This window comes from Hyaena hyaena, unplaced genomic scaffold (assembly GCF_003009895.1).
Source record: "Hyaena hyaena isolate Hyena2069 unplaced genomic scaffold, ASM300989v1 scaffold_209, whole genome shotgun sequence".
NCBI lineage: Eukaryota > Metazoa > Chordata > Mammalia > Carnivora > Hyaenidae > Hyaena > Hyaena hyaena.
Window position 1 is genome coordinate 248,867 of NW_024080844.1, and position 18,160 is coordinate 267,026.

General features: G+C 35.9%; 1 protein-coding gene across 2 annotated transcripts in view; it reads left to right on the forward strand.

The window, feature by feature from the left end:
• COP1 (COP1 E3 ubiquitin ligase) overlaps window positions 1–18,160 on the forward strand; it is a 226,234-nt gene that overhangs the window by 172,059 nt on the left and 36,015 nt on the right. For both annotated transcript variants that reach the window (XM_039242351.1, XM_039242352.1), the window contains exons 16-18: window positions 1,989–2,106; window positions 4,940–5,064; window positions 6,135–6,295. In XM_039242351.1, the coding sequence (XP_039098282.1) occupies window positions 1,989–2,106; window positions 4,940–5,064; window positions 6,135–6,295 (404 nt within the window). The remainder of the gene's footprint in view (window positions 1–1,988; window positions 2,107–4,939; window positions 5,065–6,134; window positions 6,296–18,160) is intronic.

Below are 18,160 nucleotides of genomic sequence, written 5' to 3' on the forward strand. Positions count from 1 at the left end.
CCACTCCCACCCACCCAGTAAATAATTAAACTTTAAAAAAAAATTTTTGAGGAAAGGTCTCTAAGACCTTGGATTAGTCAAAGTGTTTTATGAGTTCATAAAAGAAAGAAAATGATAAGTTGGACCTTATCCAAACTCAAAGCTTTGGGGCCCTGGGTGGGTCAGTTGGATAAGTGCCCAGCTTTGGCTCAGGTCATGATCTCTTGGTCTTTGTGTTTGAGCCCCACGTCGGGCTCTGTGCTGTGCTTCAAAGCCTGAAGCCTGCTTCAAATAAATTCTGTGTTTCCCTCTGTCTCTGCACCTCTCTTGCTGTACTCTGTCTCTCTGTCTCTCTCTCAAAGTGCAAAGCTTCTGTGCTTCAAAATAAACTGTTAAGCAAATAAAAAAGGCAAGCAACAGAATGGTTGAAAATATTTGTAAAACCTTTGTTTTATAAAAGTCGTATCCAGAATTTTCCAAGAACTCCCGTAAAGAAACTGGAACCATCATATGTTGCTGGTAGGAATGTAACATGGTAAAGTCAACAGTTTGTTAGTTTCTTAAAAATACAAAGCTGTCACATGACACAGTAATTACACTTTTTAGATCTCTACCTGGGACCCAAATCCATGTCCTCACAAAGACTGGAATGTGATTGTTCATAGCAACATTAGTTTCTTAACCAAAGAGTGGAAACAAATATCCTTCAGCAGGTGAGTGGGTAGGCAAAATGTGGTATATCCATATAGTGGATACTATTCAGCAGTAGCAAGGAATGAACTGTCGGGATGGGACACCTGGGTGGCTCAGTCAGTTAAAGTGTCCAGCTCTTGGTTTCAGCTCAGGTCATGATCTAAATTCCTGAGTTCAAGCCCCACATTGGGCTCTGTGCTGACAGTTTTAAACCTGCTTGGGATTCTGTGTTCTTCCCCTCCATCTCTGCCCCTTCCCTGCTCATGTTCTCTCTCATTCAAAAATAGTAAGCATTAAAAAAAAAAAAAAAAGCTTGACCTGTTAAAATATGGATGAACTTTAAAAACACTATATGAAGTGTAAAAAGCCATACATAGAAGCCATGTATTATGGGACTCCATGTCTATAGAATACCCAGAAAAGGTAAATTATAGAGAAAGTTAGATAATTGTGATTGCCTAGGTCAGTGGGAGATAAATGAGCATGAGGGATCTTACTGGGACGAGGAAGATGTTCTAAATCTGATTTGTGGAGATCGTCACACCACTGGCTTAAGTTACTAAAAATGATTGACTTGGATACTTACCATAAGTTGGTTTTATTATATGCAAAATGTGTCTCAAGAAAGTATTTTCTCAAAAGCAAATGTGGGAGGGGCGCCTGGGTGGCTTAGTCAGTTAAGCGTCCGAGTTTCACTTAGGTCATGATCTCGTGGATTCGAGCCCCGCGTCGGGCTCTGTGCTGACTGCCAGCTCAGAGCCTGGAGCCTGTTTCAGTCTGTAACTCCCTCTCTCTCTGACCCTCCCCTGCTCACGCTGTCTCTCTCTCTCTCTTTCTCTCTCTCTCTCTCTCTCCTAGAAATAAATTAAAAAAAAAAGCAAATGTGGGAAATAAAATTAGATAGCGTTGTCTTTAACCAGAAGCCTAAACTGTTATATTACCTTTTTTAAATAAGTTCATCTAAAATATGAGGATATTTAAATTTTTTTCAGTTACTTTGAAGCTTTAATACTCTGATTCTAGAGCCAGGATCACTGGAAATAGCAGCCTAACTCCCTTTCATACTGACATTGGCATATGTGTATAATATACTTTTTTATGCAGTCATATTTTCCTAGATTCAAAACAGAAAACCCACTATATTTTCCTGGTCTTTACAAATGAATCATAGCATCTAGTTTACTGCTGTTACAGGTTTGGTATTGTTCCTGAAGCATTTGATGAAAGACACTAAAACCAGCTAAAGTTAGCTTTGCTTCCCATTCTCCATTTACTACATTTTTCTTTTTTATTGTGTTTTATTTTGTTTGTTTTAGATCACTGTGTCCACTACTATGATCTTCGTAACACTAAACAGCCAATCATGGTATTCAAAGGACACCGAAAAGCAGTGTCTTACGCAAAGTTTGTGAGTGGTGAGGAAATTGTGTCTGCGTGAGTATCACTCTTCGGAGGTTGAACTTAACATGGAGCTCTGTCGTCATTGGCCAGTTTTATAATGTCACTGTGGGTATCTGTAAAGAGTGACACGGTGCTATATGCCTATATGCACTTTTTCATAAATAGTTGATTTTTATAATTTGTCTAATTAAAATACATGTATATTATGGTTTGTATTTCTCACTTTTATATGCTATTTATGAATAACATCTTGATGATATTAGTTTTTAATGCACACACACCCCCTTTCAACATTTGAACTTCAGATTGGATTTCAGCCACTACTTCTCCATAAGAGAAAATCAACATAGTCAATATGGTACAATGAGAAATATTTCATTTATTAACATCAATTAATATGTTATTGTATGTTTATCTGCATTGCAGTACAGTATAGTATTATTTTTGATTTTAAGTAATATTTGGTTGATTCTGTGTTACTTGATGTCCCTATGGTTTCAAGCTGAGTTTGAAATATGTTTTGAAAAGAACCAAGCATGGTTGCTTATATTTGACAAATACCCTTTGAGAAGCCTTACTGTAGAGAATTATACTGTAAGCTTTTATTTTGTTCGAAGGTTAACAAGAGGCCAGCCAGATAAAGTAAATCTTGGTTGCTAACATATCACTGACAAAGTTCTTCTAACAAAGGCGGCCCTTTCTTTCTATCATTCATTGCATACTTCTTTTTATTTTATGTTACCTTAGTAAATACCCTTTCTTAATTTCTCTCTTTTTCATATCTATTATTTCTTTTCATGCTTACTGTTTTCTTCTTTTCACTTAGTTTTTTTTTTTTTTTTTTTTCCTTCACTTACTTTCTAATCTCTAATCTTAGGAGATTATTAATGACAATGCCTTGGTATTAAACACTTGGCACCTCCCTCCTCATCTTCTGTACTAGTTGCTCTAGATAAGAAGTTGGTAATTTGAGTTGACTTAAGCAAGGCAATTTGAACTAAGTTACAAACATGGGGGGAAAAGTGAGAACTGAGGTTTCCAAGGGAAGGTAACATAGGTAATTAGTTCACAAACCTAAATTGGTGTTAACCAATCAAAATGTATCCCATCTTTAGGAGTAGTAATGGGCAGTAAATAACTAAAATTTTATTCAGGTTCAAATGTGGATAGTACAATATGGCAGAAATCTTTTCAGTTTTGATTTATAAATGTTAAATGAATTTCAGCTAGCTGCAATACATGTATACTTATTTGTCTAAATTGGGAAATTTTAGTTGATCTTATTATGTGGATATGTTGTTTGTATTTTTCACCAATCTCTTGACCTTCTTAGGTTTTATCAGTCATGATTTTTTTTTCTTGAACATATTTACGGGTTAGAACTTTTTAGAATAAGTTTATCCACAAGTGTATTTGGAAATATTAAAAAGTAATATTAAAATATACATATTGCTACAACCTCTGATTCTTGGCCAATAAAAAAATATATATATTTACATATACATAAAAAATATTTAATGCAACATTGTGAAGCAAAAAACTAAATTTAATGTATTTTTTTTTTTTAATGGTTTACTTATTTCTGAGAGAGAGAGACAGCGTGAGCAGGGGAGGGTCAGAGAGAGAGGGAGTCACAGACTGAAACAGGCTCCAGGCTCTGAGCTGGCAGTCAGCACAGAGCCCGACGCGGGGCTCAAACCCACGAACCGCGAGATCATGACCTAAGCGAAAGTCGGACGCTTAACCGACTAAGCCACCCAGGCGCCCCTCAAAAAACTAAATTTAAAACAACATAAATTTCTACTGAAAAATTGATGAGAAGTAATAGAGAAGTATTTAAAGAGCTGGAGTTCGGCCTCTGCAGTAAGACAGTTTCAATCTTGGCCCTGCTATTTACTAACTGGTATCTTGAAATTGTCCTTAACCTTCTCATTCTCAGTTGCCTCGTCTCTAAAATGAAGCTAATTATAGAAATGACATTGTGTGTCCTTAAATGAAGTACTGAATGTAAAACAGTCAGCATGGTGCCCTATTCTGTGAATGTTACAGTAAGAGAAAACATGATTTATTATGTAGTCATTACCAAAGATATCAAAGTATATTTTACAGAAAAATTATAAAGCAAATTACTGAATAAGAGATAAGCAATTTACAACATAATATGTATGGTATGATTGGATTTATCTAACAAAAAAAGAAAAAACATGGTATCTTACTCAACTTCTAAGACTGTATGATAGGTCTCTGTATGATAGGATTACCAGTGATCTTTATATTCAATTATTTTTTGGTAAATACCTGCATTTGCACATTATTTCAGTAAATGAATTATTTTATATAAACCATTCCAGTCATTAATAGTATTCTACCCCTTAGGTAGAACTAAACTGTCAAAATCATTTAAATTTAGTATACCAATACAGTTCAACAGTTGAAGGGTAAATCAGGTGGCACAGATTGTATCCCTAAAATTAAGCACAATTCCCAGTGGAACTTTGTTATTTGATGATTGTGGTATGATGGTATTGATGACTAATGTTTATTAGTAAGCACTTCCTATAATGTCCAGGGACTACTGAAAGCTTTTTAAATGAATTTAGTTTTCATATCTGATAGAATTCATCTAATTCAATAATGTAGCAGTCATTGTATTTCACATAACTAATGAACAATACTGAGGCCAGAAAGGTTATATAACTTTCCCAAGGTCAAAAACAAATTGATGGTATATTGAGCATTAGAACTCAGAAAATCTGGCTCCAGAGTCTGCATTCTAAACCACCAAACTGGATTGCTTCTTCTTAGTAGTGATGAGTTTCAGATGATGAGATCTTAAATGCATTCTAATTTTTTGTGTTTACCACAGTTCAACAGACAGCCAACTGAAGCTGTGGAATGTAGGGAAACCATATTGTCTACGTTCCTTCAAGGGTCACATCAATGAAAAAAACTTTGTAGGCCTCGCTTCCAATGGTGATTACATTGCTTGTGGTACGTAAAACCATCTTTTCCTGGAGCTTTCTAAAAGGAATTTGTCACTGAAATTGCATTCAATGGACATAGACTACATACCAAGTCAGGAACTGATCTGTATGCTCAGAAAGTAGCATATTGAATTAGATTGTTCTGGAAGAAGCATTAGTTCTTCCTTCTTCACTGAGCCCAAATCCTGTCCACATGAAATAGCATGAGACTGTTAAATATGTTTTGTAATTGTTCTTCATTGTGACATAATTTCTGTTGATATTACATAAAAGGAAATATTAATTTCTGTTAACGGCCTAATTTCAGAGACATTGTCTTAAGCTTGCTACTCATTTTGCTCTGTAGAGTGCTCTCTTTAGGAAGCAGTTTTAGATAGTCTTCATCTATTATTCTAGGGTTTTTGTCTTTTGTAATTTATACAAATTTAAATAAGAAAAGTCATATTAGATTTTGTTCAGATGCTACATGCACCTAATGCCTGAATATATGAACTTTCATGAATTCTTTCAAGTGACTTGGACTTTATTTAGTGAAGTTGTATATAACCTAAACCCTTCCAGAACAAATCTCTTGCAATTATTCTACTGTGATAGCCTGCTCAAAAATATAGGTTTCTAGACTGCTCGTCTAATACAGTAATATTTTTATTGGAGAATGGGACATAAGTTTTCTATGTTATTAAAATCTGCCTTTGTAAGTGCTATAACTTTCTTTTTCCTCTTAGATAGAAATCTTTCTAAATATCATTTAAGATTCATGGTATAATAACAAGTTTTTATTCTTTTTTACACCTCTGCTATTATAAGTGGGTTTTTGCAATAATTTCAGCCTTACAGTTATCAGTGTTGTATTATTTAACAATTATTATTTCTTTAGATTTGTAAAGTGTAGCTTTTCTTTATGAATCTTTTTCTCACATGATTCCCAGGAAATCCTGTGCTCTAGTCTTCCAAATTCAACCATAAAAGATTTGTCTTTGAGCTTAAACATTGAATAATAATTACCTTATGAATGTGATATCCTAATTCTGAGTTCTACCATTCTAAACAATGATTTATTTAAAAAATTTTTTTCAGGAAGCGAGAACAATTCTCTTTACCTGTACTATAAAGGACTTTCTAAGACTTTGCTAACTTTTAAGTTTGATACGGTCAAAAGTGTTCTGGATAAAGACCGAAAAGAAGATGATACAAATGAATTTGTTAGTGCTGTGTGCTGGAGGGCATTGCCGGATGGGGTAAGTTTTCATACCAGTTTTTTTCACCTTGATGTCTTGTAACACTTTATATATACACATATATATTCACATGTGTGAACTTTTTAAAGCTTAAAATACAAATCGATACGTGATAACACATTTTCTTTCTTGCTTAGTATTGCATCGTCACAGGAAACAGGCATTTTAGGTAGTGATTGAAACGTCACCAATGGAATGGTGTCATACTGATATAATGTCTCCCCTGTGTAGCCGTAGCATCCTGTGCATATCTCTATTTTAGCATTAGCACATCGTCTCTTTATATCTCGTCTAGAAGACAGGAAATTTCTAGAGTATACAGTGTGTCTTGTTTTCCTTAATGACCATTTGAAGTACATACTCAATAAACATTGAGCTCAACCTGGTATTAGCAAGAAAAAAACTTGATGTAGGTAAAGGAGAGTGCCCTATGTGTACACCTAATTAAACACTATTTCAGAGCAAAATTCCTCCCTACAAAATACACTTCTATAAGAATGTTTAAGGGGTGCCTGGATGGCTCAGTCGGTTAAGTGTCCAACTTCAGCTCAGGTCATGATCTCATGGTTTGTGGGTTTGAGCTCCATGTTGGGCTCTGTGCTGACAGCTCAGAGCCTGGAGCTATTTCAGATTCTGTGTCTCCCTTTCCCACTTGTGTTCTGCCTCTCCCTCTCTCAAAAATAAATAAACATTAAAAAAATTTTTTAAAAAAGAAGAATGTTTAAATACACTTAATTCCTTAATAAGAAAGTTGCATTTCCAGGTTGCAAAAAATAAATCAATAAGAACAGTTTTCTGAAACTTGTCACTTACTCTTACATTTTAAAATATAAATGTTCTCATAAGTTATGTGAAGAAATAATTGTTTTTATTATCTTGATTAGTCACTCACTAATATCATCTTTAAAAAAATAGCTCTTTGGGTGCTTCCTTGGTTGGTTTTATTTTTGATCACAAAATTCTTAACTTGATGGGTACTTTAGGAATTCTGAGTTTCAGGTACTATTTAACTTTAATTAGATATATTCCATTCCTATCTTATTTAAAGTTCTGTGACTCAACTTCCAGTCTTAGCAATGGCAGACTAAGTGATTTGTATTAACCTTCCCCCTAAATAGAACTAGAAAAGTTGGACCAAGTATATTTATTTTAAAAACAATAACAGAAACCTATCTGAAGGCATTGGAATGTGAACAAGATAGAAAAGAATTACCAGCCTAGGAATGTGAACCTGGCTTTTGAGCATGCTTCTCTTCTGGGAGCATTTTCCAGTCTTGGTGTAGTGACTGAGAGCATTTCTGGTAGCTTCACAGGTACACAAGAATTGGGGTCTAGTGTTCACCACCGTGGAGGTGAACTCACTTTGGTTCAGGTCCCCAGAGGGCTCTAGTCTTGGGTAAAGCACTAGAAGATAACCTCTCACTGTGATTGCAGCTCAACTTCCAATCATACCTGTCCTGAAATTAAATAAAATGATTCTGTATTGGTAGTTAAATTAAAATTAAATCCTCTTTGAAAGAAGATCTTCTGGAGAAAATCATCTAAAGACTTTTTTATTTTATTTTTCAAAAGCCCAGTTACAGTAACTAGGTTTCAATAAAAGACATGCATAGGACAAGGCAGGACGTTATCAATGAGTTCCGCATAAGCAGTGGACAATGGAAACAAAATCACAGCAGCTCCGGACACTGGAATTGTCAGACATAGGTTGGAAATAACCATGCTGACAAAGAAAAGACAAGAGTGAAAATTTTAGCTGGGACATAAAAAGCCATTTTAAAAAATGAAAATCCTAGGGAAGTGGAAAATTATAATTATTAAAACTAAGAAGTCAGTGGATGGAGTGTACAAAAGGTAAGACAGTTGGAAAGAAAATCAATGAACTTTTATATGTAAGTTAGGAGAAAATTTACAGAAGGAAGTATGGAGAGACAAATATGAAGAAAAAACACAGAAAAGATAAAGGATGAAGTAAGAAAGTTTAACATACTCAATAGGAAACCTAAAATGAGAGAAAAGAAATCATGCAATTAAGCAAATATTAGAAAGGATTATTGTTGATAACTTCACAAAATTGATGAAAGACATCAAGGCAGAGATCCAGTGAGCCCTTGTGCCGCAAAGAATAATTCTACAATGTGAGTAAAGATTTAATATTATACTGAGACCATGAAGAGACTTAGGCTTACCTGAAAACCTGACCTTGAGTCTGCCTTCTCATAGTAACACTTGGCGGAAACGTGCTGAGTTATGACAAACATGGAATGTTCTTGCTAGAGACTAGTTATCTCTTAAACTTGCTGTGAAAGCCCACCGGTGGTATTGTGTCTAGACTCAGAGACCCGTGAGTTGGCATATTGGCCATACGTCTATCCAAAGTGAATGATGAGAGACTGACAGGAAACCAAGGCAGAGTCTCTGTGTCTAGAACCACACGCACCATAACTGTCCTTGGCAGCCGTGTGAACCGTGTGTGCAGTTCGGGAGAGGTGAAGAAGCTTTGCGTGTGTGTAGTTGCTTGGCCTCCTGCTGAGTTTGCAGATGTTGTGCATCCTGGATTTCCTATCCCATATACCTCTGTAAACTAATTAACCCAGTGCAAGACTAAAGCCACTTGTGTCTGATCCTGTGACCCCTGCTATTAGGACAGGCACCCTTTGACATGTCATAATAAAACTGCTATAAATAAAATGCAAAGGGAGATTATTGAAGTAAGACAGAGAAAAAGTACTGTTTTAAAAAGACCAGCTATTAGATTGACAACCAATTTCTCATGAAGCAACAGAACCCAGAAGTAGTAGAGCCAGGTGTTCGTGTGTAAAGGGACATAAATACCTGCCAGTCTCATTTCTCTACCCAGTGAACATCTCTCAAGACACAGGTAACATAAAGACACTTTTAGATAAATAAATATGAAGCATTTGCTACCAGTAGACCTGCACTAAAGAAAACCTGAAACGATCTTTTTACGGTGGTGGGAGGAAAAGATGCAGAAGATGAAGATGAAGGTCCCAGATGCAGAAAGGAATGGAAAAAGATGAAGGAATAGTAATGGTGAAAAGGAAGAGAAGTGGGAATATGCAGTAAATCTAAATGCATATTGACTATATACAGCAGTGATGCCTCATTGGATTTAATAAGCACATAGAATTAAATATTTGACAATAATAACGTAAGCCAGAAAGATACATGTAATTAAGGTGTTCTCAGGTCTTTGCCTTGTCAGGGAAGGAGAAAACTGATTACTATTAGACTGAAAAGGATGCATACTGTAGTTCATAGGATAACCTTTAAGTAAGTTCTTAAAGTGTGCTACCTAGACCAGAAAAGTTCTCTAACTCACACCATTATCAGTCCAGATTTATTTTAAATTTGATTTTTATTTTTTATTTTTTTAATTTAATTTTATTTTTTTTATTTCTAGGAGAGAGAGAGAAACAGCATGAGCAGGGGAGGGTCAGAGAGAGAGGGAGACACAGACTCTGAAACAGGCTCCAGGCTCTGAGCTGGCAGTCAGCACAGAGCCCAACGCAGGGCTCGAACCCACGAACCGCGAGATCATGACCTAGGGAAAGTCGGACACTTAACCGACTAAGCCACCCAGGCGCCCCAAATTTGATTTTTATAGAACAGCAACTTCGATTAGGCACGAAAAATAACTCCGTTTCATTATTTTAGATGAGGCAGAAAGTGCGAGAGAGTCTTTTGTTTACTTATTCAACAGATATTTATTATGTGCAGTCACAGTTCTAGATACAGAAGATAAATTTGAACAAGACTGTAAGAGAAATTCTGGCCCTCTTAGGAGACTTAAAATTTTTATGTGCCAGAGGAGACAAAAAACAAAATAAATAAGTTATTATATTTGAAGGTGACAAATGACCTGGAGGAAAAGAAAGCAGGAGATTGGGACAGAGAGACCTGGGGTAGAGAGCCATGGTGCTCAGCTGTGGCAGCATAGTCGCCTGAGTAGCTGACGAAGAGCAAAGACTAGGACATGAAGCCGGAATCCACACTTAAATGTGGAAGAGTATCTCGGGTGGAGTAAACAGTTCAGAGGCCTTGACGTTAAGAAAGTGTTAGGTGTTAAGGGAACAGAAAGAAGGCCAGCATTGCTGCACCACAGTGAGCTGGGTGGCAAAGAAGAACCATTTCAACAGAGCATCATTTTCCAAAGTCTGGCCTTGGATTTTTACCAGCTGGGAGTTGGGAGCATTATAGGTTTGGAGCAAAGGAATGATACAATCTGACTTGAATTTTTTGAAAATCAGTTTGGCTATATTGTAGAGAATAGACTGTGAGATGTTAGGAATGGAGGCAGGAAGGCTGTTGGAATAATCCAGCTAAGATAAAACACGGGTATACTAGTGAGAAGCAGTCAGATCCTGTTCATATTGTGAATGTGGAACCAACAAATGCACGTAGAGAGTGAAGAGAAAAGTCTAGGATACACTGAGGTTTTTTTTCCCCCCAAATAACTTTAGGAGCGTAGTTGCCAGTAATTGAGGGGAAGTGTCTGAGAGGAGAATAGGGGTTGACTTTTACACTAGCTGTTTAAGTTACTAAAAATACAAAGTAGAGATGCAAAGTTTGAGATGTACTTGCCTTGTAAGTAGATAGACCAAGTTTGGAGTTCACAGCAGATTGTGGGGCCAGAGATGGAAATTGGGAGCTATAAGCTTATGACATTTAATTAGAGATTAGAAGCAGTATGAATACCCTATTTTGGAGGGCACTTTAGTGTTCAGTGATTGAAGCAACAAGGAGGAATCAACAAAGACTTAGAGTAGTTATTGGGACGCCTGGTTGGCTCTGTCGGTGAGGTGGCTGCCTTCAGCTCAGGGCATGATCTCATGGTTCGTGAGTTTGAGCCCCATGTTGTGCTCTCTGCTGTGAGCACAGAGCCCACTTCATATCCTCTGTCCCCCTTTTTCTGCCCCTCCCTCGCTTATGTATCTCCCCTCCCCCTCCCCTCCCTTCCCTCCCTCCTCTCCTCCCCCTCGTCTCCTCCCCCTCCTCTCCTCTCCTCAATGAATGAGTGAATGAGTGAATGAATGAATGAATAAAAGAGTGGTTATGGTAAGAAAACTTGTGCCTGGGAAGCCAATGAAAATTTTTCAAGGAGGAATTGATTGGCTTTGTCAAATGCTACTCAAATAAGTGAGATGAATACAAAATGAAAGGAGTAAAAGTGTGATGGAGAGTGATTGTAAGAAAAAAAAAGGAAGGAGAAATTGGAGGTAGTGAAATACAGAGATCTGCTTTGGGGTATAGTAACATAATACCATGTTTAATCTCACCTAGATTACTTAGTTTCTTACAATATGAAATACCTGTCTCTAAAGAGGCCAGACATTTCATTGTCTTTCTGTGCTTTATTTTGATCATAAGAAAGAGATCAATTTAAGGACACTTATAATATAGCTGAATTTTGAAAGTATTTTTAGTTTTTAGACAAATACGAGTGGTATATCAATTTACTGAATGAACTAAAATGACATAAAATGACCTAAAAATCTTCAATTAATGATATAATACAAAAACTGCATGTGATTTTCTGTTATTTATGGCAGTAATTTAGTTATAGAGAATGGTTGAGAAATTAACAATGGGGGTAGAGGGAAAGGCACAAATACAAATTAGATATATCTTTTTAGGACAGTATCTCAGTTTTTATTTTATGTTTTCTTTAAATTTTTTAATGTTTTATTTTATTTTATTTTTGAGAGAGAGAGACAGTGGATGAACTGGGGAGGGGCAGAGAGAGGGAGACACAGCATCTGAAGCAGGTTCCAGACTCTGAGCTGTCAGCACAGAGCCCGACGTGGAGCTCAAACTCACAAACCACGAGACCATGACCTGAGCCAAAGTCAGATGCTTAAATGACTGAGCCACCTAGGAGCCCCAAGACAGAAAATCTCTAATGTTACTTTTAATTTCAGGGACAATACTTTGTCCTTTGTCTATTTTTATTCCTTCCTGTATTTTCCTTGTGTCTAAAAGTACTTTTACTCAGTCACTTTTGGGGTTGCTGACAGATTCTTCTGTCCTTTCTTCTTAGCTTCGTCTTGCAAAAGTAATGGCTCTGGCATTCTTACTAAAATGCAAAAATCTCCAGTATATTTAATATTCAAAGGAATTTTAAGCTGTTTCATTTGAACTCTAGTGAAAATACTTTGTTTTTTTAAAAGAATTTTCACATGCAGTTTAGGTCCTCTCAAGAATAGAAATGGTAATGATTCTCTTATCTACTGAAGAATGCACAATTGTTTATTTTATATTTGTTTTTAGTTTGTTATTTTAATTCACTTGAAGACATTTCAACTAAGGTAACCTCAGTGGTTTAGAGTTACTGATATAAAGATGTTCTGTTGTTGCCAAATTACTAGTCTTTTCCCTCCCAGGTCTAAATCTTATTATTTGCATTGCCAAATTCATTAGTAATTTTCATGATATTTAAAATATGAATTTGTGAGAGAAATAACTATTAGGAATAACATCATTTTACCTTTGTTTAGGATTTGGAATTTAATTTCCTCATTGGTCGTTTTTTTAAATATAAATGAGGAGAACTTGATTGATCATATGTTTAACTTTCTGTAATGAAAGAGCTTTACTATCTACTTACTTGAAGAAACAGTTGTAAATTCTAGAACTTTTTAAGTGTACTGTACCTGTATAGGATTGTATATCCAAATATCTTCCATTTGAATGATTATACAATCTTTGAAATAAATGTGGTTTGCTGCATTTACATAGGTAGCAGTCAGCTTTATACTTTTGAATATAGAAAATTGAGGGTCTTAATAGTCTGTCATTTCAGTTCATTTTCTAACTCTACTTTGAAAGGTACACCATAATTTATTTGGTACTGTGTGCAGATGTAATAAAATTTGCTGAAATTTCTTGGATATAGCCGTTATGTAGATTAATAAAGCTTCTTTGGTAATCAGGTCTATGTCAAGTCTAGTTTCAACCTTTCTTTCTGAAATACACTATTTATTCACAATTTTTGGCAGGCATTAATGTGGACTAACATAAATTTTGTTTTCTTTCTCCCTCCGTCCCTCCCTTCCTTTCTTTGACATCTCTAAATCCTCAAATTAAAGGAGTGTGTATGCCTAAAAGGCAGTAGTGATATGGCCAGAATAATTCACTAACTAAATAATTATCTTTAACTAATATGGAGTTCATTTAGAGAAAAATTTTTGCAATTTTAAGAGGGTGTGGGGGGGGTCAGTGTGAATTTCCTCGGCAAGCATTTTGCTAGAGTGTAATATCAACTTGGAACATTATCTCTTGGGTTTTTTACTAAATGATTATTATAGTAGCTCATTACTCAAAGAAACAATTAGAAATGAATATATGGGGGAGTGCCTGGGTGACGCAGTTGGTTAAGTGACCAGCTCTTGATTTTGGCTCAGATCATGATCTCATGGTTCCTGAGGTCAAGCCCTGCATTGGACTCTGGGCTGATAGCATAGAGCCTGCTTGAGATTCTCTCTCTCCCTTTCTCTCTGCCCCTCTCCCACTCATGCATGCTCACCTTCTCTCTTTCTCTCTCTCTCTCTCTCTCTCTCTCTCTCTCAAAAATAAACATAAAAATAGAAATGAATACATGTATATATTAGAGAATTTACAAAAAAACAAAGAAAAAATGGCTATTGTCATTTTTTTCCAGGAATAACCAATAGTAACATTTTCTGTTAATGGGTACTATTTTTTAAATAAAATTGAGTATTTTATAAATTACCATGTAGTCTCCTTTTTTTTTCATGTATTCTTCACCTTTTGCCTTTATCATGAACATTTTCCAGGTCTAAATGTATTTTGAAAAGAGTATTTCCAGTGACTGCGTATTATTCTATTCTAAAGTTTCACCATAACTGGCATACCATTGCTTTGTTAAAGATATTAATGTTTACTTTTTACTACTATGTAACTTTATTACTTGGAATACTTCTTACATATTTTTGCAGTAAATCTTTAAATTTCAGATTAGTTCTTTGGACAAGAACCTTCAAGATTTGTCCATTTAAAGAAAATGAATACTTTTAAAGCTTTTGATTACAATTAGTTTGCCTTCCAGAAAAGTTTTCTTACATTGCTTTTGTGCGCAGAAGCCATGTGCACAGAAACATGGGATGTAATGCCAGTATCTTTGCCATTTTGAAATATTTTGTTAAGTAAATACGTACTCATTTTTAATTGTTTCCATAAGCAATTTTCTAAAACCTTAACTTTTGACTTTTACATATTGTATCCTTACATACTGAAAATTGTCTTTTTTAATAGAAATTCTTGATTGAAAGGGAAATATCATACAGAATTGAGATTTTGTTTTATAATCAGTCCTTTGGCAGTTTGGTGTTGGTAATTCAAGTCTTTTCCACTGTCTCTCATACCCTACAAGCTAAGATAAATTTGAGACAGTACTATTTATTCTTGGTTTCTGTTATATCTTTTTTTATTATTATTACTCCTTTATTCAGAGATTGCAGCTAGGTAAAGGAGATCACAGGTGTTCTGTATCTGTGGGTCCTTCTGTTGACATGACCCTTTAAAACTAGTGGAATAAAATATAAATTGACTCAAGAATGTAAATGACTGTTTCTATTCTTATCTGATCATAGCTATTTAAAGGGAAACCGTATTTTTGTGTTGGAAGCAGATCCTAAGCACATTGTAACTCCCTGAGACAGTAGGGGGCCCTCATCATTTTTTTATCAGTTCTGAATCACATTATACATACTTATCTAGTCTTGGGTCACCAATTCTAAATGGATATCTAATGAGAAAAGGCGGTACTTGTAGAGGACACTTAACACCTCGTTAGCTCTTCAAAAGTTATTAAAAAATGTATACTCTACTCTGTCCTCAGGGAAAGCATTGATTATTAAGGATGGATATTTTCTTTTGTGGCCTGAAACACCAGGAATCATAATGAAAGTTTCTGTAACTCTAGAATGAAGGATGTTGGGACAAGGATTTTCCTAATTTCCCTCCCTTGAAATAAAGTCCAGGGGAATCTGTTCAAAGTTATAGTTATGTAGGTGAGAGCTTCTTTTTCAGTCATAAAATACATTTTTTTATATTCTTATTTCTAATAAATAAGACTTTATATAATGAAACACCTTTTTTTAAGTGTTTTTAACTAAAACACTTAAAGAGATCTTTTTTTTTTCTTAAATAGTTTATTGTCAAGTTGGTTTCCATATAACGCCCAGTGCTCATCCCCACAAGTGTCCTCCTCCATGCCCATCACTCCCCTTCCCCTCTCCCCCACCCCCATCAGCCCTCAGTTTATTCTCAGCATTCAAGAGTCTCTCATGGTTTGCCTCCTTCCCTCTCCCCAACTATTTTTTCCCTTCCTCTCCCTCATGGTCCTCTATTAGCTTCCTCCTAATCCACCTATATGTGCAAACATAAGGTATCTGTCCTTCTGTGCCTGACTTATTTCGCTCAGCATAACACCCTCTAGCTCCATCCATTGTTGCTACACATGGCCAGATTTCATTCTTTCTCATTGCCATGTAGTATGCCATTGTCTAGATAAACCACATCTTCTTGATCCATTCATCAGTTGATGGACACTTAGGCTCTCTCCATGATTTGGCTATTGTTGAGAGTGTGGCTGTAAACATTGAGGTACATGGGCCTCTGTGTATCAGCACTCCTGTGTCCCTTGGGTAAATTCCTAGCAGTGTTATTGCTGGGTTATAGGGGAGTTCTATTGTTAATTTTTTGAGGAACCTTCATACTGTTTTCCAGAGGCATTGCACCAGTTTACATTCCTACCAACAGTGTAGTAGGGTGCCCGTTTCTCCACATCCTCGCCAGCATCTAGAGTCTCCTGATTTGTTCATTTTCTCCACTCTGACTGACATAAGGTGGTATCTCAGTGTGGTTTTGATTTGTATTTCCCTGATGAGGAGGGATGCTGAGCATTGTTTCATGTGTCTTTTGGCCATCTGGATGTCCTCTTTGGAGAAGTGTCTGTTCATGTCTTCTGCCCATTTCTTCACTGGATTATTTGTTTTTTGGGTGTGGAGTTTGGTGAGTTCCTTCTAGATTTTGGTTACTAGTCCTTTATCTGATATATCATTTGCAACTATCTTTTCCCATTCCATCAGTTGCCTATTAGTTTTATTGATTCCTTTGCTGTGCAGAAGCTTTTTATCTTGATCGGTCCCAGTAGTTCATTTTTGCTCTTGATTGCCTTGCCTTTGGGGATGTGTAGAGTAAGAAATTGCTACGGTTGAGGTCAAGGAGGTTTGTTTTCCTGCTTTCTCTTCTAGGGTTTTGATGGTTTCCTGTCTCACATTCAGGTCCTTTATCCATTTTGAGTTTATTTTTGTGTATGGTGTGAGAAAGTGGTCTAGTTTCATTCTTCTGCATGTTGCTGTACAGTTCTCCCAGCACCATCTGTTAAAGAGGCTGTCTTTTTTCCATTGGATACTCCTTCCTGCTTTGTCAAAGATTAGTTGGCCATACATTTGTGGGTCCAATTCTGAGTTCTCTATTCTATTCTATTGGTATATGTGTCAGTTTTTGTGCCAAGAGATCTTTTCTTTACCTAAATCTTTGATGATTCCTATCCATTAAAAATATTTACTGAATAGGGGCTCCTGGGTGGCTCAGTTGGTTGAGCATCTTCAGCTTCGGCCATGATCTCATCATTTTCAAGTTTGAACCCCACTTTGGGCTCTGTGTAAATAGTCATCTTGAAGTCTGGAGACTGCTTCAGATTGTGTGTCTCCCTCTCTCTCTGCTCCTCCCCCAATTGTGCTCTGTCTCTCTCTCTCTCTCTTTCAAAAATAAAATATAAAAAAAATTTGTTGCATAAGTTAATATACTACCTTGTAGTATTATTTGTATTCATGTCTCTTATCCTCTGCTCACCTATAAATTCCTTGAGAAAAGGCATCCTACTGTGTTGAACAAGAGCATAGACAATGGAACCAGGCCACCTAGGTTCAATCACATTTTCTAAATAGTGGCTTTGTACCTTGCTCAAGTCCCTCAGCTGTCCTGTGCTTCAATTTCTTCATCAATATTTAAAAATATTTTTTTAAAGTAGGCTTCACACTCACTCTGGGCTTGAACTCTTATCCTGAGATTAAGAGTCACATACTCTAAAGACCGAGCCAGCCAGGTGCCCCCTCCTCATCTATAAAGCGCTGATGATAATAATAACCTATCTATTAGGATTATTATAAAGTTAAAGTAAGTTAATATATATAAAGAGTTTAGAATAGCTTTTGGCACAGAGTAAGAGCTATATAAATGTTTGATAATACTGTCATTCAATTTTAATTATCCTTAGCAGTAAGTAAATTGTTTGCACATAATTTGTAATTAGTATATGATTTTCGTAATGAATGATACAGTCTTCAGGCTTGTCCTTTATCTTGTTTGTTGCATAATTAATTAAATACTAATTTTGGAACCAAAGAGTAGTGCTGGGAGATACTTCTGACATCTAATAGACTCCCTTGAAACTCAGTGGTAATATCAAGATTACATCAGTTTAAGAAAACTAGTTTTCCTGACATCAGCATTCATGGATACCTATGTAATTATTTCATAATTACCAATTTGCCCCTTGGGATAACTTTCAGGCTTTTGCATATTTCAAGAGCAATGAAATTTTTAGTGCATGCACTATAGGGAAGTGCATACAACTATAGGGAAGTTAAGTTAGCTTAATATTTTTGTTTAGAGCCTATTCTTCCCTTTCTACATTGCTACTATTTTATAATTTATTCTTCTTTCAAAAAGACTTAACATTTATTTTTCCAATGTATATGTTTTTATCTAAGAGGTAGGCACCCTCTCTGGCTTAGTAAACACTGTTCAAAGCAG